At 50.0% G+C, this 22131-nt stretch overlaps 1 protein-coding gene across 2 annotated transcripts; it reads right to left on the bottom strand.

Moving 5' to 3' along the window:
• Positions 1–1735: 1735 nt before the first annotated feature.
• GNA15 (G protein subunit alpha 15) lies at positions 1736–21735 on the bottom strand. Of its 2 annotated transcripts, XM_074337560.2 has the most exons (8): positions 21139–21267; positions 20643–20712; positions 14219–14403; positions 10097–10251; positions 9254–9382; positions 6801–6930; positions 5447–5600; positions 1736–2685 (listed from the first exon to the last, which is right to left on the bottom strand). In XM_074337560.2, the coding sequence occupies exons 2-8, from the start codon at positions 20710–20712 to the stop codon at positions 2459–2461; spliced, it is 1050 nt and encodes a 349-aa protein (XP_074193661.1). In that variant the 5' UTR covers positions 21139–21267; the 3' UTR covers positions 1736–2458. The 2 variants fall into 2 exon arrangements, with proteins under 2 accessions (XP_074193661.1, XP_019599615.1); XM_019744056.3 differs by lacking the exon at positions 20643–20712 and having other exon boundaries at positions 21139–21735.
• Positions 21736–22131: the final 396 nt, after the last annotated feature.

Genomic DNA, 22131 nt, shown 5'->3' with positions numbered 1-22131 from the left:
CCTGGGGCTCCCAGAAGCTGGAAGAGGCAGGAAGGATCCTGCCCTAGAGCCCTCAGAGGGAGTGTGGCCCCACTGATGCCTCTGGCCTCCAGAATTGGGAAAATATGGTTCTGTTGTTTCAAGCCACCCACTCTGTGGTACTTTGTTACAGCAACACCAGGAAACTAATACAATACCTGATCAGCACTCTTCAAAACTGTCAGTCATCAAAAACAGGGAAAGTCAGAGAAACCATCACAGCCAAGAGGAGCCTAGGAAGATATTGATGGCTAAGTGTCATGTGGGGTCCTGGATGGGATTCTGGGACAAAAAAAGGACATTAGAGGAAAACTGAGGAAATATGAATAGAGTATAAACTTTAGTTAATAATGTGTAGTATAAATGATAAATGTCTAACTATTAGTGTTTTGCACACATGAAACTAATAAAAAAAATCATAGGGAAGAGAAAAAAAAAGAGAAAACCAAATACCAAACAATGCTGAAACATTAGAAGTATTTCCATTTAAGATAGAAATAAGATAATGTTACCTACTGTTAATTCTAATATTCAGTACAGGAGATCCAAGATTGTGTAATATAGTAAGACAAAAAAATAAATGTAGGCATTGGAAAGGAAAAAAATATTTTTATGAAAGAAAAAAATACTTTAATTTGTTCTTTTAAATGGTGATGAGAGATCTATTTATAAATCTTATAAATTTCTTATAAATACAAGATCTATTTCTTCTTTATGCAAAATACTTGGTGATCATAGTCAAGTCAAAATACTCTCCATTTGTTCTTTTAAATGGTGATGAGAGTTCTTTTTTTATTTCACTCATGTGTGGGATCTAAAACTGAAAGCAACAAACAAACAAGACAAACAAACAAAAACTCATAGACATAGACAACAGTTTAGTGGTTGCCATAGGGAAGCAGGGAGGAGAGGAGGTAGAAAAAGGTGAAGGGGTGAAATACATGGTGACGGAAGATTGGACTTTGGGTGAACATACAATGCAATATACAGATGATGTATTATAGAATTGTATACTTGAAACCCATATAATCTTATTAACCAATGTTAACCCCAGTAAATTCAATTAAAAAATAATAAAAAATAATGTGTCAATGTTGGTTCATTAACTGTAAAAAAAAAAAAGTACCATATTAATGTAAGATGTTAATAATAGGGGAAAGTGGGTGTGGTTTTATAAGGCAACTCTGTACTACCTTCACAATTTTTCTGTAAATCTGAAACTATTCTAAAAAGTAAAGTTTTTTAAGTTATAAAAAGAAGTGTTGAATGAATGATAGAATCTTGACTCTGCCACCCCGCCCCCGTGTGTGACTTTAGTCAAATGACTGTTTCTCTGTGCCTCCATTTCCTCATCTGTAAAATGGGGCTTGTGATACACAGGGCTTCCCTGAGGATGGTGGGATACCATCAGATGGAGTAAGTGGAGCCATCATCGTCATCTTCATCACAGACGGGTGGAGGCTGCTGCTGGAATTTTGGGTCAGTAGCAACAGAGGGTGGGCTTAAATGTGCCACCTGCCAGGGAGGGAGGTTGGACACCACCTTCTGCTCAAAGTGCACACCTTCCCGAATAGCTTTGGGTACTGTGCCCTGCACAGGTGGGTGGACAACAAGTAGAACTTTTTTCCTTCCTTCTCCATGTTTCTACCCCACCGGGGACAGGCGACCTGAGAAGGGATTGCGGGGGGGGGATAAACAGGACACCCCTAAAAAATCATAAGTCTCCAGAATGTCATTTCTTTAATGTCCACCCCACAAGGGGCCCCACAGAAGATGAGGGAATAAATACAGTAGGTTTTAAGATGCCGTGCGCCCAGCCCCCAGCCTAGGAAGGAGGGGCATGCCTGTGGGCCTTGGTTTCCCTCGTCTGCAAACCAGAACAGGACACACTATGAGCCGCGAGGCTCTGAAAGGGTCACTGTTTTCCAGGGTTCTCTACCCACCCCAAGAAAAGGGAAATCTCTGAGCTACCCAGACCTCAGGCTGGGAGATACCATCTCCTTCCGCCAGGAGGCGCCAGAGTCCGGTGCCTCGTCCTGAAAGTCCACTCCCGCAGCCCCGGGGATGTGCATCAGCCCCAGGGGGTTCTAGACTGCTGCCCAGCAGGGGTGAGGTTCCTGAGAGAGCCTCATCCACCCAAGTCCTACATCCTCTGCTTTCTTCACCTTTCCTCCACCCTGGCATCCCAAATGGCCATTATGCTCCCTTTCTGAGGAGGTAAACTGAATAAAGTGAGGGGATCCCAGGGGCTGTCCTGGCAAGGGGCAGAGAAGGGAGGGGCGGCGACTGGCCTTCCATTCCCGACTCACTTGTGGCCCTTCTGTCACCTGGGCCTGGAACGACAGGGGGCATCTGGGCTCTCTGAGCGCCGCCCCCTCCCACAAGGTCCCGCCTGCCACGCACAGGTCTGAGCCCCGGGGGTGGATGGCAAGGGTCTAGGTCACAGCAGGTTGATTTCATCCAGGTAGCGGGCCAGCACCGAGTCCCGCACGTCCTTGAAGACCTTGCGGATGTTCTGTGTGTCCGTGGCGCACGTGTAGTGGCTGAAGAGGCGCCTGGAGCGCGAGCCCTTCTTGCCCCCGTCGGCGCCATCCACACAGCCAGCGTACATGCGTGTGTACATGTCCAGGATGAACCTCTTGGCTGCCTCCGCGTCCTGCTTCGGGCCTGGGGAGCAGGGGTGAGGGTAGTCAAGGCACGAGGCTCCTGTGGCGGTCAGGTGACCCTCCCTCCTCGGACCAAGGTGGGACTCTGGAGACTCTTCCCGATATGGGCAACTTAAGGCTTCAGGGACCCCAGGGACCGCCACAGTCTAGCACTCAGATCCCGTCTTTTGTCTTTTTTGCTGGTCACATGCCTCAGGCCTAGCCAGTGGGAGCATCAGGCTGGAGGTTGTCACATGACCTAGGATAGACCAACGAGCCTCAGCTCTGGGACTCTGGGTAGAACTGTGGTGATGGGAGACCCTCTCTCTTGGCTGGGCTTGGAGCTGGGGGGAATGGGATCCTGGAGCTGCAGAGACAAGCTAGTGCAAATGCGGAAACTGAGGTCAAGAGAAGGAGAGGAGATACCACCCTGGTGAGGCACATGGGCTGCCGTGTTGAAAGCACAAAGTGAGTTACAGGCCCAATGCCTGGCTCCACTACTTATTAGTTGGGCTGCCTTATATATTAATCTATGTAAGCTCTGTGAGCTCAGTTTCCTTGTTTGTAAAATGGGCATCAGAATAGTCCCAGGCCTCCCAGAGTTGTGAGGATTCAACGTAATCATGTTGAGGGCGCTGTAATCAATACTCAGAAGCCTTCCTGAGTGTGTGCTAGCATTGTCCTTTCAGAAAGGCAGGTTGCTTAGTGGTTAAGGCCTACCAGCCCTGAGGCCAGAATGTCTGGGTTGGAGTCCTGCCTCTGCCACTCCCTGGCTGTGACTTTTAGCAAGTGACTGCACCTCTCTGTGCCTCAGTTTCACCATCTCTAGAGTGGTGAGAAGGATGAGTCTTACTGCACAGGGTTTTTAAATGAGGATTAAACAAGTCAACATGCGAGCGTGCTTCCATCAGTGTTACATGTGTTCGTTGTTATTGGTTTATTATTATTATTTATTATCGCCACAAGTTTATTTAGTATAGAGGAATGAAGGGCTGAGAGCCAGAAGTTGGCACAGGGTGTTCCAGCCTCTTTGGCTGGGAGAAAAGGATGGATCATGAGGGTTCCCCACGACCTGAAGGGAAACAAACAATCCTCAAAACTATTCACTTCATCCTTGTTCCCAAACTCTCCAAGCCATGGTCCCCTCCCAGGGCTGCTCAGCTCAGAAGCGGGTGAGGGGTGTCCAGGCCACCATCCTGAAACAAGTTGACATCTGTTGCCCAGACCCTGACTCTTGTGGTTATGATTGACTGGGATTGGTCATGGGGGCTCCAATGAGGTCAGGGAGTCACACCCATGATGATGTCACCACTAAGGGTTTCATCACTGTTGTTGATTGTGTATTGGAATGAATAGTGTTCCCCCAAATTCATGTCCACTCAGAATGTCAGACTATGACCTTATTTGGAAATAGGGTCTTTGCAGATATAATGAGTTAGGTTGAACTGAAGTCATTACTGAAATAGATTGGGCCCTAAATTCAATGACTTGTGTCCTTATAAAAGGGGGGGGGTGCCGGTTGGCTCAGTTGGTTAGATGCAGTGCTCATAACACCAAGTTTGCTGGTTTAATTCCCATATAGGCCAGTGAGCTGCGCCCTCCACAACTAGATTGAAAACAGTGACTTGACTTGGAGCTGATGGGTCCTGGCAAAACACACTGTTGCCCAATATTCCCCAATTTAAAAAAAAAAAAAAGGGAGAGACAACCAGAGACAGAGAGAAGGCCATGTGACAATGGAGGTAGAGATTGGCTGAAATCTGATCACCCTGAGACAGTCATGCTATGAGCAGGCCCTGGATTAAGAGATACTAGATGAGAAAAGGGAGAAGGAGAGGGAGAGGGAGTGAAGAGAGGAAGAGGGAGACGGAGAGGGAGAGGGCAGGAGGGAGGGAGAAAAGAAGGAGGAGGAGGAGAGGGAGAAGGAGGAAGAGAGGAGGAAAGGAGAGGCCGAGGAGCACAGAACCACCAGATACATGATGCAAGAAGCCATCTTGGAAGTATATCTCCGATCCCAGCCACCCCAGCTGATGCCACATGGATCACAGATGAACTTCCCCACCTCAATCCTTCCCAAATTCCTGACCCACACAATCATGAGCCAAGCGAAATGGCTGGTCTACAGCCCCTAATTTTGGGGGGAGTTTGTTACTCAGCTGGGATACTTCTAGAAGCTCCCTTTATCTTGTCCCCTCTGGAAGATACACGAAATGATGCCCAACACATACCATACTAATTGGCCCTCGGGTTGCACCAAGGGTTTGTTCCCAAACCTGTTGTATGCCTCTTGATTAATATACACGAGACTACACAAATCTATCAGTTACAAATGCAACATGAAAGAAGGTTGTTGTAGCTATGAAACTGAGCCATGTGCTTTGGAAAGCCTTGTTCACAGGTCAGTCAAGGATTATTTTAAAAATCACTATCAACGATGAAAAATTAGAAAAAGTTTCAAAAATCTAAGCAGATTCTGGAAATAGTTGTCAATGCCTTACGAGTATGGTTTATGTCCAACAGAGCCACACTCCAAAGATCTAGAGTATACATCCTTTCAGAACTCCACACTTTAAGCAATTGTGAGTATGGAGGCATCTGTTATTCTCTCCCAGTTCTAAAGATGGAGAAACTGAGAACAGAGTGAGGTTGGCCGTGGAATCTGGGTCTGGGACTCAGGTCTGTCCAATCATATTTAAAATTCCACTGACTCCAAGTTGGACAAGCATCTCTCTTGGGAGCTGCTTTTAGGAGGTGAAGGGTATAGAAAGTTCTAAAAGACTCACCCTGGAAACTAGGGAAGTAGGTAGCCAGGTGAGAGGTGGGGATCTTCTCCTCCAGGATGTCAGTTTTGTTGAGGAAGAGGATGACGGATGTGCTTTTGAACCAGGGCAGTTCCAGGATGGTGCCAAACAGGGCCAGACTCTCCTTCATTCGGTTCTGGGTTGGGAGACACAGGCAGGTCGTTGCTGCAGCCGGCCAGCTCAGCCCAACACAGGAGCCCTCCCCAACACGGAGATGGGGCTGTCAGCCCACCATCCAGTGGCTTGGGGTGCCCCCCTTTCTGCCCAGCTGAGTCTAAGGGGGTATGGCCAGCTGCCTGTGTGCGCCCACATGGTTTTGTGCCTCTACTGGTTTGACTAGCGTCCCCCTCTCACCCAAATTCATGTCCACCTGGAACTTCAGAATGTGACCTTATTTGGAAATAAGGTCTTTGAAGATGTAATTAGTTAAGAAGAGGTCATACTGGAGTTAGGTGGCCTTAAGTCCAATGACTGGTGTCTTTATAAAAATGGGAAATTAGGAAACAGACATGCATACAGGGAGGAGGCCATGTGAAGATGGAGGCAGAGATGGGGTGATGCACCCACAAGCCAAGGAACGCCAAGGACTGCCAGCAAACCACCAGAAGCTGGGAGAGCATGGGACAGATGCTCCCTCAGTCTCAGAAGGAACCAGCCCTGCCGACACCTTGATCTCAGACTTGTGGCCTCCAGAACCAAAAGAGAATAAGTTTCTGTTGTCTCAGCCCTGAAGTTTGTGGTCATTTGTTACAGCTGCCTGAGCAAACTAGGACATCTTGTGTGGCTCAATTCGAGCAAGAGCTGTGTCAGAATGACCTCAAACTCTTCTGTCTGATTCAGTCTGAAAGTCAAAATTATAACATCTCCCCCTCAGATACCCGAAATATCTATGTGAAACTTTAACCACTGAAAGCACACGTGTCAGAGACGATAGTCTGCCCGGTCACGATGGGTGTCCATCAGGAGAAGACGTCACAAAAGAAGATGGATCCTCACCAGTATTTCTGAAGGAAAGTGTGATGTCATCCAAGCAGTGTGACAATATTCCCAGGATAGCTTGTGTTGTGCTTGCAGGGGGCTGTGTCTCGGGACATGAGTGTCCCTCTGTGTGTGCACATGTGTGTGTCACTGGCAATGCAAATATTTGTGGATCTGAGTCTTGGGGCTCAATGGTGTGATCATGAAAGAATGAAAGGAGAGGCTCAAAGCCACGCCAGACACACTCAGGCCCTCCCAAGAGTCGCACTGGGGCTTCCTACTCAGCCATGGGTCCCTGGGCCCGTGGGGGGTGAAGAGCAGAGGACACGGAGCCCTAGCATCCACGGCGGCCCCTCACCTCTTGGTTGTTCTCCTCCAGGCATTGGTCATACTCGCTTAGCGAGGCCAGGTAGATGAGAGCGATCACATTCTCGAAGCAGTGGATCCACTTCTTTCGTTCTGACCTCTGCCCCCCGACGTCCACGATCCTACCGGAATTGACCCCTTTCAGAGCTTAGACCTAATCAGGACCCCACGGTGTGGCACCCCAGACCCCAGTCACATCTGGGACATGCCAAGATCAATGTAACTAACAGCAAGAATGGGGGCCCGCGCCTCTTATGTGTTACTGCGTTTCTCCTCCATGGGGCAGGTGTCTCCATGACGCCTGTTATACAGATGAAGAAACTGAGGTGCAGAGAAGAGAGGGGGCTTTCCCGAGCTTCTACTCCACTGGGCCGCCTAATTTCTACACCCATAAAGAAGAACAGAAGGTCAGACATATGTGGAGTTTGCCCTGGTTCTGGCTGCATGGCCTGGGGGAAACTGCAGACCGTCTCCACAGCTCAGTTTCCCCATCAGTGAAATGGGGAAGCTGTATTCTGGCTGGCCAGGGGAGTGTCCAGTGGCCACACAAATGGGCAAATGCCATCCACTCTGTGTGTGACCCATGACAAGGGCCCTGCCTCCACCCCCACACACCACAAAAAAAGCCTGACCCCCCTCCCGCCTTCCTGTGCTCTTTTCTAAGAAATGTGGGTCACTGATAAACAAGCCCTAGGGATACGACCGACTGTTACTCAGGCAGCCAACAGGAAATGCCAAAAGCCTCAGAGCAAGAAGGGACTTGCCCCACTATACAGGAGGGGAAAGAGGGTGGTATCCCCAAGACCAATCCCTCATTGCATCAGACTCCCTCAACCCCCCATATTCCAGAGTGAGATGTGGGTGCAGTGGTTAAGAGTGGGGTTCTGGAGAACGAGACAGACATGGGATACACTACTTGCCAGTCTCCCTTCTCAGAGTCTCAGTTTCCTCTGAGCCCTCACTCCACTGATTAACCTCTCTCTCCTTGGCCTAAGAACCTACTCAAATCTCCCACCTAAAAATCCCCTCCCCAGGCCAGCCTTCCCTGTGAACAGTCCCAACCTCTACCTTCACTCTTAAACTTGTATCCATCCATCCACCCACACACTTTTACATCCACTGATGTATCCATGTATCTACCCATCTACCCATCCATCCATCCATTCACCCACCCATCCTTCAATCCATTGATCCATCTATCTAATCACCTATCCATCATCCACCCACCCACCCACCAATCCACCCATCCATTCACTCATCCATCCTTTCGCCCACCTATGTATCCCCCCATCTTTCCAGCTGTCCTCCCACATTCACCAACTTCCACCCTGGCCTTGATCTGATCATCACTTTGAAAAAGGAGCCTCAACCTCAGCCCTTAACCGTGGGGGGCTCCCCATCTAATGCAGGAGACCCATGGCAAACAGATAAATTATGAACCTCCCTGGAAAGGACTATTGCAGAGGCCAGAAAAACATGTTTGGGACTGGGATGGGGCAGCCAGGGAAGTGAGAAACTCCACACGGTTGGGTTGAACACAAGCCGTTTCTAGGCATCACCCTGCACCCTCAACAGCTGCCTGCCATCAGCCCACAGACACGGAGCTTGCTAAGGTCACCAATGACTGTCTAACTGCCAATCGCAAAGTCACTTCTCTCACTGCATTCTTCCTGACCTCTCCTTGGCCTTTGACTTTGCCCATCACTCTGTCTGGACACTGTCTTGCTGCTCAGTCTTCCAGCTCAGGCCTGTGTGCGTCCAGCCACCTCCCAGATGCCCCAGACCTCTCAGACTCAACGTGTCCAAGAACTTCATTGTCTTATCTAAAACCCCCACCTTACAATCTACCCATTCACCTTGATGGGAAAGCTGGGAGTCATTCTTGACTTCCTACTCTCATTCCCACACTCATCCAGTCTTGCCCATTCTACACCAGAAACATTTCTTGCACCATACCCTCTTTTCTATCCCCAGAGCCACTGCGCTGACCCTTATCAATCCTTCCTGCTTGGACCATGGCTCCTGCCTCCTCCTGACCCCTAGTTTCACCCCCTCATTGACTACAGGGATCACTCTCTGAGCTTCCCCAGCCCCAAATCCATCCCTCTGGCACAGCTGTGACCACACAGTGTCTGTTTCCTCCTGCCCAGAAGCCCCTCAAGAGTCGGCACTAGTGAACTCCTACTCATCTTTCAATGTCATAATACCAATGTCCCCTCCTCCAGGAAGACCGCCCCTCCTGGAGCTCTGGTGCCTCACTCTGGGCTCTCCATGTCCTAGTCCTAACTTCACAGGGGGCTGGAGGTGTCTTTGTTCAGCTTTGCGTCCTTCAGCCTGGAAGACCCTTGAGGGCTAGGGCTAGGAGACTCCTACTCATCCCTCAGACCCCAGCTGCTTTGCCCATCCTCCAGGGAGACCTCCCCACCGCGGGGGCTGAACACTCACCGCAGGTTGGTTTTCTGCACGGAGAAGCAGTACTCATTGATGCCGGTGGTAGGCATACGGCTGCGAAGCACATCCTGGGCCGTGGGGACATAGCCCTCCTCAGTGATGCGGTCCAGGTGCGACAGGTAGCTGGGGAGCGAGGAGCCCTGAGCCCAGCCCTAACGCCTCCCTGGCTTCTCAGACCCACCACCCAGAGTCTGCTGGGGGAGGAGAACCCCCCCCAGGAGGGGCCAGGATATCTGGGGTCTGCGGGTGGCCCAGAGTACCACCCTGAGGCCGTGAGAGCATTGGGGAGAAGCAGCTTCACTCCCCCACGACTGTGTAACCTCAAGAACAGCTTCACGGGGGAGGGGCTGTCACCCAAGAGGGCACTGCCCCCCGAAATAGTGATGGCTTGGGAGCAAATCACCCTAGACGTGTATTACTGTGTGATGAGGAGCAGCATCACCCCAGAAATGGTGTCACTGGGGGCGGCATCAACCCAGGAGCTGTGTCACCCCAGGAATGACATCACCCCAAGAACAGGGTCACTGAGGAACAATGTCACCCAGGGTCAATGTCAGTCCAGGGCTAGAACTTCCCTGGATGTTCCAGGGACATCACCCCAGGAACAATGTCACCCCAGGGACAAGATCACCCTGGAGCATGACTATTCCACAGCCAGCCATGCCTAACAGCATGTCCCCACAGTGGGAGTCGGCCAGCCTGAGGTCCCCTCTGTCCAGGTGCGGTCCTGGGACTGGGTCTCCGCTCACCGTGTCTCAGCCGGCAGCTCAGCCCAGTGCTTGCCTTGCCCCTGCCCCCACCCCCCCCATGCCTACCACCCACAGACCCCAGACTCACTACACTGCCGAGTCAAGCAGGTGGAACTCGCGGCGGCGCTCGTAGCAGGCCCGGATGCCAGCGTCCCTCCACAGCCACTGCATGGCCATCGCATAGCGCTTTTCAAAAGTGGTCACTTTGTAGGGGTCCTGGCTCATGACCAGGCTGGCGTGGAGCTGGAGAGACAGACAGAGCTGGTCAGGCGGCCTCCAGACAACCCAGCAAGCCCCCTTCCCCCTCTTCCCCGCTGCCTCACTTCTATCCCAGAGCCCAGTGGAGTCCGTGCACATCCCTGCACATTCTCACTTCCTCTGCTCCTGTGATGTGCTCCGTCATTCATTCATGCATTTACCCACAGAGGAAGCACGGAGGAAAAGCACCAACCCCACTATGAGGGGCAGCAGAGGGCGCAGCTTCTGGAGGACGACGCAGGATAAAGACCATCACCCGTGTTCGCGGAGCGATTCCTATCCTGCTCTTTATAAACACAGTTCCTTGACTCCTAGGAGACAAGTCCCTACAGGTGTCCCCATTTTACAGATTAGGCAACTGAGGCACGAGAAATTCAACAACTTGCCCAGGTCAGCGGGAATGGGTAATGCCTGGGTGTTTGTGAATAGCCCCTGTGTAGGATCAATTAAAAAGTCTGCAGCCTGTTATGGGCTGAATTGTGTCCATTACCCTTGCCCTCTGCAAATTCTGTGTTGAAGTCCTATCCCCCGGACCTCAGGATGTGTCTGTATTTGGAGATGGGGGTCTTTATAGAGGTGATCAAGTTAATGAGGTCATTAGGGTGGGCCCTGATCCAATATATTACTGGTGTCCTTATAAGAAGAGATTGGGGGCAGGCCCGGTGGCTCAGGTGGTTAGAGCTCCATGCTCCTAACTCCGAAGGCTGCCGGTTCGATTCCCACATGGGCCAGTGGGCTCTCAACCACAAGGCTGCCGGTTCAACTCCGGATGGTGGGCAGCGCCCCCTGCAACTAAGATTGAACACAGCACCTTGAGTTGAGCTGCCTCCTGGATGGCTCAGTTGGTTGGAGCACGGGCTCTCAACCATAAGGTTGCCAGTTCGATTCCTCGACTCCCGCAAGAGATGGTGGGCAGCGCCCCCTGCAACTAAAATTGAACACGGCACCTTGAGCTGAGCTGCCGCTGAGCTCCCAGATGGCTCAGTTGGTTGGAGCGCATCCTCTCAACCACAAGGTTGCCGGTTCAACTCCCGCAAGGGATGGTAGGCTGGGCTGTGCCCACCGCAACTAGAAAACGGGACCTGGACCTGGAGCTGAACTGCACCCTCCACAACTAAGATTGAAAGGACAACAACTTGACTTGGAAAAAAAGGCCTGGAAGTACACACTGTTCCCCAATAAAGTCCTGTTCCCCTTCCCTAATTAAAAAAAAGAAGAAGAAGAAGAGATTGGGACAAAAACATGCACAGAGGGACAACCACATGAGGACACAGGGAGAAGACAGCCGTCTGGAAGCAAAGGAGAGAAGCCTCAGGAGGAACCAAACTTGCTGACACCTTGATCTCAGATTCCAGCCTCCAGAATTGTGAAAAAATAAATTTCTGTTGTTTAAGCCCTCCAGACTGTGGCACTTGGTTGTGGCAGCCTGAGTGAACTCATACACAGCCTGAAAATGTATTGACTCCAAAGTTTTAAAAAACACAATCAAAATGAATAATAATTTTAAAATCAAAAATTAAGAGATACATCCTTCTAAAAATTCAGAGTAAAAATTATATTCAGTGAAGGTCCTGAATAGACCTTAATGTGCCTTGAATGAAGTGAATGTGGGTTCTTTGCTCTCAAAAGACAGGAGACTGGAAATGAGACAAAGATGTCCACTCACGTCATTTCTTCCTCTTTTTTTTCCTCTCATGCCATTTCTAATTAACACTGTACTGAGGTCCCAGACAGGGAAAAGAAATGAAAGGTGTCAGGTTTGGAAAGGAATAAATTACACTGTGGTTATTCACAGATGACATGACTATATGTAGAAAACCCAAAATAGTCTAGAGATAAACTATTAGAATAAACAAGTGAACTTAATAAAGTCCCCAAATGCAAAATCAATAAACAAAAAACAAATATATGTCTCTATAATAACCACTAACTAGTGGAAAATTTTTAAAATTTAAGTCCCATTTATAGTAGCATCAAAAGATAGCAAATACCTAGGGATAAATCTAACAATAGATGTGAAACTGAGAAAGCACTCGTGTCCAAAATATACAAAGAATTTGCTACAAATCAGTAAAGAAAAAAAACTGAGGAACTATATATTTTTAAATGAACAAAAAACAAAAATTTAAAAAATGGGCAAAAGATTTGAACAGTTGCTTCACAAAAAGAGAATATCCAAGTGTCCAACAAACATAAAAAGGTATATAACCTCATTATTAATCAGGGAAATGCAAATAAAAACCACAATGAAATACCACCAAACACCCAAAAGAATGTCTCAAATGAAGCGACAGACAGCATCAAGTGTTAGCAAAGATGTGGAGGAACTGGAACTCTGCACGTACTGCTGGTGGAACTGTGAATTGCTACAATTACTTGGAAAATAGGTTGGTGTCTCCTACTAAAGTTGATCGTACACGTCCCTTATCATTCAAATCTATTTCTAGGTAAACACCCAATGGAAATGCATGTATTTGCATAAAATATATGTAGATGACCCAACTGTCAACAACATTAGAATGAATAAATAAATAATCCGTGGCATACTTTTATTGTGAAAATAAACTAATCACAACTATACCCCCCAAAATGGATGAATCACAGATATACTCTTCAGCACCAGATCCCAGACATAAAAGAACATTCTGGAAAAGTCCAGAAAATTTGAGGTAAAAAAAACAGGCAACCACGTATGGTGATGGAAGCTGGGATAGTGGTTATCCTTGGGGGGAGCGTCCTTCTCATCTATAAAATGAAGTAATAGCTGAAAGAGGTTATTGTGAAGATTAAATAATCATATCACCTGCTAACGCTGGAATGATGTTACATTCCAAGCACTGTTTTGAAAGCTTTGGGCACTTTTCATTTATTGTTCTTATATCAGTTCCATGAGGTAGAAACCACCAACCCCTAATCACTCTTCCAAAGTCCTTGGATCAGCTCAGATTCACAAATCAGAAGCTTTCAGATTTTAGAAAGATGATGTGATCTCACACCTGTGAGGATGGCTATTATAAGACACAAAACAAACAAAAAACAGCAAGTGTTGGCGAGGATGTAGAGAAATTGGAACCCTTGTGCACCGTTGGTGGGATTGCAAAATGGTACAGTGCTGTGGAAAACAGTATGGTGGTTCCTCAAAAAATTAAAGATAAAATCACCACATGATCCAGCAATTCTACCTCTGGGTGTTCCTCAAAAAAAATGAAATCAGGATCTGGAAAAGACATGAGCATTCCATGCTCCTTGCAGCACTATTCTCAATAGCCAAGAGGTAGAAACAACACAAATGTCCATGGACAGATGAACGGATAAAGAAAACACGGTCCATCTAGACAATGGAACAGTGTTAGGCCTCTAGAAAGAAGGAAATTCTACAATAGTCAACAATGTGGATAAACCCTGACAACATCATGTTAAGTGAGACATGCCAGAAACAGAAGGACAAATACCGTGTGACTCCACTTACAGGAGGCACCCAGAATAGGCAGAGCCCAGGGAACAGAGCAGAACACGCTGGGGGAGGAGGGTTTCCCTTCCTTTGGATAGATAGTTCTAGAACTCTGCTGCACAACATCCTGCCTCCAGTTAATAATATCGTATTATGCACTTAAAATTTAAGAGGGTAGATCTCATGTTGAGTGTTCTCACCACAATAAAATAAAATTTAAAAAAAATTACTGCAGCCCCTCCCAGCAGTAATCAGTCCATGGTATTGATATCTCCACCAGGGAGCAATCACTGACCCAGGACTCCCACCGGCACTCAGTATCATGGAGTCCAAGCCTCGAGCCCTGGAGGTGCATGGGGGAGCTGTTCTTCACAAAGACTTAGGGGCCCAAGGGGACACAGCTGTGCCCTGGGGGTCTGAGGAAACACAGCCTAGACCTGAGCATCCTAAGGGACCCGACCCCCCAGCGTGGCACCCACATGGCAGCCCTGGGACGCTCACCTTGTTCTCCGGCCTGCTGAAAGGGATCTGCAACCGGTCCATGGCCTCGATCATGGCCCGCATGGACACGAAGATGTTCTGGTACACCAGCGGCCGGAAGCCCTTGCGGTCCTCCTCCGAGTAGCCGGCGCCGTGGATGATGCGCATCTGCTTGATGAACGTGCTCTTCCCGCTCTCGCCCGGGCCTGCAGGGTCACGCGATCACTCAGCCTCAACCCGGGCCTCCCAGGTTCAAGTCCCTGCTCAGCCAGGGCCACGCTCTGGGACCCACGCTCTGGGACCTTCACCACCCTGTGCCTCGGTCTCCCCACCGGTAAACCGTGGATCACGTTAGGCCCTGCCTGCTAGATCGACGTGAGAGTGACTTCATCATAAGGTGCTCCTAGTAGGGGTTGGCAAACTACTGCCCTCCAACCAAATCCAGGCCGCTGCCTGTTTTTGCAGGGCCAGAGAGGTTTTACAGTTTGTATGTTTTTTCCATTTCTAATACTTTTCATGGTTCCAGTTTTTACACTTTTAAATGGTTGAAAGGAATCAAAAGGAGATTGGTTTGTGACACATGAAAATTATATGAAATTCAGGTTTCAGAGTCTGTCAATAAAGTTTTATTGGCACACAGCCACACCCATTTGTGTACAATTGTCCATGACTGTTTTCTCATTACATGAGAAATGGCAGAGTTGAGTAGTCAGACAGAAACACTCTGCCCACAAAGCTGAAAATATTTACAATCTGGCCTTTACAGGAAAAGTTTGTGGACCCTGGCTGTAGAGCATGCCTAGACACAGTAAAAGCTACATTAGTGGTCACTATTATTAGTAGTATTAGTGTTTGCCATAATTATAATTGCTATTATTTACTATAATAATTTCAGGTAGAAAAACTTTAGTGAAGGAAATAAAACAGGATAAATAGATAATGAGAGTTTAGGTGACTACTATAGCTGAGCGTCAACAAAGGCCCCTCGGTGGAGGTGATTTGTGGGGTTGAGATCTGAAGGCTGGGAAGGTTGCTCTTGTGCCAAGATTTGGAGAAAGAACACACCCTACAGAGGGCACAGCCCATGCAAAGGTCCTGGGGCAGGATAGTGCTTGGCGTGTTGCACAATGAGGAAGCCTGTGTGGTTGAAGTAGAGTAAGTGAGGGAGAGGGAGGGAGGAGGTGAGGGCAGGGAGGAGATGGGGGCAGGTCGTGCAGGGCTTTGTGGGGAGGACTTGAGCTTTTACCCCAGGGAGGTGGAAGCCCTGGAGGGCTGTGGGCAGAGAAGGGGCTGGACCTGACTCGTGTGCTCACAGGCGCCCTCTGGTGACTGCTTCAGGGAGGACAGATGGGGTGGGGCAAGGGCAGAAGCGATTGCACTGATCTAGGCGGGAGACGATGGGGTGGACTCAAGAGCTGGCGAGATGGGGACACATTCGTGAGATATTTGGGGGACAGAGTCACCACCACCTTGCTGATCGACGAAAGCGGGGAGAGGGCTCCTTGCAGGGTCAGCTGCAGAACTGGCAGGGCCCAGTGCAACATGAAACCACAGGGACCTTCTGAGGGAGGGGCACTGGGGGGCTGCCGGAGTCACTGGCACACAAAGCCAGCCGTGGGTTCATGATAACAATTCTGGAATCTTCAAGAGTCCGGGACCAGAAGCTCAAAGTCCAAGGCTCAGCTCCCTGCTGTCTGAGCTCTGAAATCTCCCTCTCTGTCTGTGCCTCAGTTTTCTGTAAAATGGGTGTGATAGCCTGGTGGGAAGTGAGGCCGGGAAACTCCTCCAACATCTGGTCACCTGGCCTGGCTCCTGGGGGCAATGACGGGGGTTTTCCAGGGATAGGAGTGGGGACTGGTGCAGGAGGAACTGGAAAAACCGCAAAAAGGGAAGGGGTGGCCTGGTTGGAGTCCAGAAAGAGGAAATGGGAGCATAGGGAGGAGGAGTGGAGAGAGTAGGGAGCAAAGAGAAGGGGGTGCCATCTTGCATCACCCCCAGGGGCTCCCTGTACCCTGTCCACCCCCAGCACATCTGAGGGCAAGGAGGGCAGGTCTGGGGTAGCTCCAGGTGTTGTAAGTCCGCTGGAGTCGAGGTCCAAGAAACAGAGATGCTTAGTGAAGGACATTAGGAGGAAATTGGGAACACTGGTGGGAGAGGGTCAGGGTTGCCTGGGCGGACGGTATTCCATCATGCTCATCACCTGCTTTTGGTCACGGTCCTGGGGGGGTCTTTGATTTTTAGTGTCACTCAAACCCACAGAAGTGTTTAGGAGTAAAAGGCATCAGGTCCTCAATTTACTCACAAACAGTTCAGAAAAAAATGAATATGTATGTATTAAATACATAAATGTATAGTAAATAAATTATCGCTATAGTCATGCACTAAATAAATTAAAAGTATGTACACACATACTTACACATAACATATACATGTGTATATATTTAGTGGGGAGAAGAATAAAGGAAATATGGTAAAATGTTAACATTTGCAGAACAATCCAGGTGCAACTTTTCTATAAATCTGAAAGTATTTCAAAATAAGCTAAGAAAGTATTTCAGAAAAACAACTCTAACTGCAGTGTGAGATGCTGGATTGGATACTGGAATAGAAAAACAGCCTTCGTGAAAAAGACAGTGAAATCATGAAATCCACTGCTGATAACGATTGTTATTGTCTGGAGTTTAGTTAACAGTGATGTGACAGGAAGGAGCCCATGTTAATTTCTCAGCTGTGACAATCGCACTGTGTTCTACAAGATGCGGACATGAGGGGAAGCTGCTCAGGAGTGGGGCGATTCCGTGTACTATCTTTACAACTTGCCTGTGCATCTAAAATTATTCCCAAATAAAAAGTTTCCTTAAAAAAAAGCACCCCATAGGTCCACAATCTGAAGCTCTCCAATGTGGGGCCATATGTGTCTCAGGTTCTGAAATTTCTTGGATTTTAGGAAGGGGACATGTCAAGCTCACTGAATATTCCAGAAGTGAAACATCTGAATGGCACAGTCACCAATATAAACCCACAGCCTCACTTCCCACTGACAAACCTAGGGAGACCGGCCAAGGGGGATAGCAGAGGTGGCTGAGCCTGCGTGCCCTGGAGAGCTGAAAGTGTGAAGCACCATCTGAGCCAAGCCTCCGGGCGAGAGAGAAGGCTCTTGGCCCCACATTTCAGGTGGGGAAACTGACTCCCAGATCGGTTGAGGAGAGTGCCTTGGGTCATGCAGCTGGCGAGTGGCCAAGCTGGGACTCAAACCCAGTTCTGTCTGAGCCCCAGAGCTCATGGGCTTTTTATTCGTCATATGGGGAAGTTCCCCATGTGCTGCCTAAACAATAACAACAACAACAATGATAATAACAATCGTTATCAGCAGCAGCACAGTAAGCATGATTTAAACTCTTGGCATCTGCCAGGACCGGGGCGAAGGTACTCTGTGCGTGTCCTCGGTCAATCCTCATAAGATTCCTGCTGTTGTCCCATTTACAGAGGAGACATGGAACTCAAAGAGGTGGCATGCCTTTCCCAGGGTCACACAGCTAGTGGAGAAGCAGAGGACTAAAGTCAAGCCCTATGGGTCCTTCACTCACAGAATGGGACACGGCCAGTCAGCTGGGTCAGGCGTCATCAAAATATCAGTTAACGTGGTGTTTCTACAGATGCTCAGAAGCTGGATGGCGCCTCCAGTGCTGCCAGAGACGGCGCTGAGACCTACAGCAGGAGACTGCAAGCTATGACCTTCCTCTTGGTTGCTTTCCAACTCTCAGACCTCTGGTCTTCCCAGAAGCATAGAGAACAAAGGTCTCAGGAGGCAACAGTTAACTTTGTTGCAATGCACTGATTCTTTTTCTCTTCTGTTTTATTAAAGAAAAAACAATCCTGGCCTCGTGGATGGGTCACAACCTGAACTCTGAAAAACTCCTCGGGTGGAACCCCCTCTTTGTAGCCCATGCCTGTCCTGAAGCCACTAAGGAACCCGGAAACTCTCCAGCTCCCCCACCCCGCTCCTGGTCTGCTTCAGGAACCACCACCACCACCCCACCCCGGCCCCTTATGGGGCTGGGGGCTGCTGTGGGGAGAGCTGTGTCTACTTGGCAGGGGCCTCGCAGCCCAGACAGGAAGTGATACTTCCTCCTGGGGCGGGATGAGGAAGTGGAACCCAGCAGAGCCGGGAGGAGCTGGGCCAAGCCCTGGGCATCACGAGACAGTGTGTGGCTTCTGCCACGGAGACAGCAGCCTCAGGCCGCCACCCACCCCAGGAAACAGGGCTTGTGGGGCCCAGGAGCCAGGCTGGGCAGCCAGGCACTGGAAGGCAGGCAGCTCAGCTTCTGTGTCCAGTTCTGTCTCAGACTGGCCACTAACCCAGACCACTCCTGTTGCTTCCTTAGGCCTCAGTTTCCCCATCTGTCATGGGAGTTCTATGGTTTTTCTCTTCCGAGGCACGTTGACAGGTTGGTCAAGCACACAGGCTTGGAACTGGAATGCTAGGCTCCCATCCTGGCTGTGTGACCTTGAGCAAGTCTCTTCACTTCTCTGGGCCTTGGTTTCCCCATCTGCAGTCACGAGTAGTCCCTACCTCAGGTGATATGGACAAAGCTGGCTTCATTCTGACTTTTCCCCCTCCCCAACATGGTAATCGCTTCCTGTCAGGTTCAGACACCCATGGCCCCTTGGCCTCCATCCTTAAAAGGATCAGCAAATCTCCAGGACAAAATTTACTTCGCATTCAATTCCTGTTTTCAAGAAGGGAGGGAAGTGTGGAGGTGGCCCTCAGGGCTGGGATAGGGGTGATCGAAACCAGTCCACAGGGCTGTCCACAGGGCCACCCTCAGTGCTTGGGTACACAGACAACCTCCTCTCTCCCCTTCCCCTCCCCACACGAGCAGAACGGGCTTCCTGATTTGGGGCTGACTGTGCAGTGGTCGGAGTGGTGTGGGGCAAGGGTCGTTCCCAGCTCCAGGAAGATATGGTACAGCTCTGGGGGAAATTGCCCCTGAATCAGGATTGAGTCATTCATTCATAAAGCATGCACTGGGCATCTGCTATATGTTAGTTTCCTTGTACTCCTGGGCTACGTGCTGGGAACACAGGAGTGAATAAGACAGACATGGCTCCCACTCTTGTATTGTTTGCTATATAGCTAGAGAGACAAACAATAAACAAGTAAACTCTTAAGAGAGTATCAGTGAGTGAGTGCTATGAAGAAAAACTGAGCAGATGACGAAGAAGGATGGGCCTGTCTTTGCAGGCAGAGAATTCAGGGAAAACTCTGAGGAGGTGACACTTGAGCTGAGACCTGCTTTGAGTGAGAATGCCAGTCATGCAAAGGCTTGGGTGACAGTGAGAATTCTTGGCAGGGAGAATGGCAAGTGCAAAAGCACTGAGGCATGAATAAAGGAAATTTAATGTGTAAGGAAAAATTACTAACATTGATAAACCCCTAGCCTGACGGATGCAGAAAAAGGACTGAAGACAAAGAATGGGAGAGGGGACATCACTACAGATCCTACAGATACAAAAAGGATGACAAGGGAACGTTATAAACAACATTATGCCCATAAATTTGACAACTTCGAAGAAATGGACAAATTCTTTGAAAGACATCAATAACCAAAGCTTACTTGAGAAGAAATAGATAGCTTAAATGGGACTATTTATTAAAAATAATAAGTGATATATTAATGTCACATATATTATTTATATAATAATAGCCTACCTATTACGTCAAATAGAGATAGCTATTAAAGCAATTAAATTCTTAATCAAAAAGCTTCCCGGCTCAGTTTCACTGATGACGTTACCAAACATTTAAAAAAAAACATGAAATATTCAATGAGGAGCAAGGAAGCCAGGTGGTTGCCACTGAAAGATTACGGCCAGTAGAAGGAGCTGGGGTCTGAGAGGTCAAGAGGGGGGCGAGTTTGGATTTATGCCGTGCCAGCTCACCTTGGGGAAATAAATGTGGGGAGGATTCTTTCACCTACTTCAGCAAGAGGGAGCAATGTTAGAAGTTGGAAGGGTACTCAATTAAGGTGCAGCTCCTGGGGGTCCCGTGCTCCCTTCTCTTGCCTCTCTCCACTCCTCAGGACTTTCCACCAAGCAAGGGAAGAGAGGTGACTAGACAGATGACCAGCCTCTCTGTCCTGGGCCAGGCAGATGTGACTTCAGGACGCCTGGGGCCTTCCCCAGCCCCCATTCAGGGCTCAGGGGGTCGTGGGTGAGTTTCCAAGGCCAGCGTCCTTGGAGCCATACACAGGGCAAAGTGGTTGGGGCAGTGGACACATGCAGGTGATGACACCTGAGGTTTCAGAGGTCACAATCTCAGAGCATCACAATCCACACCATCCCCCTACTCCCTCACCCTGTTTAACTTTCTCCTCGATCTTCTGGCTTCCAGAAATTATTTTATCTGCTTTTAGTTTACAGGCTTAATGTCTGTTTCCCTCACCAGAAGAAGAGGAGGCAAGGACAACTTCCATCTCCTTTGCTGCTGTGTCCCCAGGAGCTACTCCATACATCTTGAATGAATGAATAAATGAATCAGAGCCTGTTGGCAATGCTCTGCCCTCTGGATTCATGCTAATAAATCTCCAGAACCCATGTCAAGCCCTCCCCTGCTGGCCTGCCATGCAGGGAGGGCCGCCTAGAGATGGAGGGAGAGGGCAGGGCTCCTGAGCTCATAGTTCCCTTCCCATGACACACAGCCGGTACGGCGTGCTGGGCCTGCCAGGCTGGAGCTGGGCCACCAGGCCACCTCCATTCTTGCAGATGCCCTGCAAGATGGCCAGGCCCACTACATGCACCTTTGGACTAGGACTGGGCCACTCTGTACCTCAACCTTCTCATCTGGCAAATGGGTTCCCAGGCCATCCGGGCAGGTGGAGGCGAGGACCCCCTCCTCCAGCTCTCCTCCCGCTGCCCATCTAGCTGGGCCCTGGGCTCACCCAGCAGCAGGAGCTTCAGCTCGCCGCGGTCCCGCTTCTTCTGTTCCAGGAGGATCTTGTTGATCTCCTGGTCGATTCGGGCTGCCGTCTTCTCGTCCTCCGTCAGGCACCAGGGGCAGCAGCGCCAGGTCAGGGAGCGGGCCATGGTGTGGGGCCTCAGAGGGCACAAGGAGGCATGGCCCCGGCCCCCCGGGGAGGGCACCCCCACCCCGCCGGCTCCGGGGTGGGCTCCTGGCAGCCGGGCGTGAAGGGGCCTCCCTCTTCTTGGGGGTCACCCCCCAACTCCGGGGACCCCCGACTTCCCGGCCTGGGGTACCCAGGTGGCCCAGCTCGGCCTGAAAGCAGGGCACAGGACGGGTTCGTTCGTGGGGAGGAGGAGAAGAGGGGTGCGGAGGCTCAGGGCTCCCCACCCATCTCCAGACCGGCCGGGCCCTGCCAAACAGGTTGACGGTGGCGGCGAGGAGAGGGGGGGGTTGCCCCTGGAGAGGGCGGGGCGGCCTCGAGGAAGGGCCCCAGCGCAGTCTGGGTCCCGGCAGCCTGCTGGGCCCTCCTTCCTCATTCTGGAGAATGGGTGTACTCCATCTTCCCGGGGCCTCTGACCCCGCCCCGGGCTGGCCTCAGACCCACCCCCAGCCCCTCCCCGCCAGGCCTCAGAAAACCAACAGCGAAGGCCCGGCGGGCGGCACCTACTGTTTCAAGTGCATCCGAGTGGGGGCTTGTTTCACACACATCGCCCAGAGTTACTGCGATCACCCCCTATGTAGATGAGTAAACTGAGGCAGACATCATGATGCGACTTGCCCCTGGGGCAAGGCTGGGACCAGAGAGAGCCTGTAGCCGAATCTCACCCAATGTGCCCCAGGGTCTAAATGCTGACCAGGCAGCTTTGGGGAGGGGCCATTCATTCTCCCTGCAAACACTGATTGAGCACCTACTGTGTTCGAGGCATTCTAGGCACTGCAAGGAACAAACTGACAAAGTCCCTGACTCCTC

The sequence above is a fragment of the Rhinolophus sinicus genome, chromosome 15, assembly GCF_057876585.1.
Source record: "Rhinolophus sinicus isolate RSI-liver-muscle chromosome 15, RSI-T2T, whole genome shotgun sequence".
Taxonomy (NCBI): Eukaryota; Metazoa; Chordata; class Mammalia; order Chiroptera; family Rhinolophidae; genus Rhinolophus; species Rhinolophus sinicus.
Note: the sequence above shows the minus strand (reverse complement) of the source record. Positions and strands in the feature narration are given on the sequence as shown.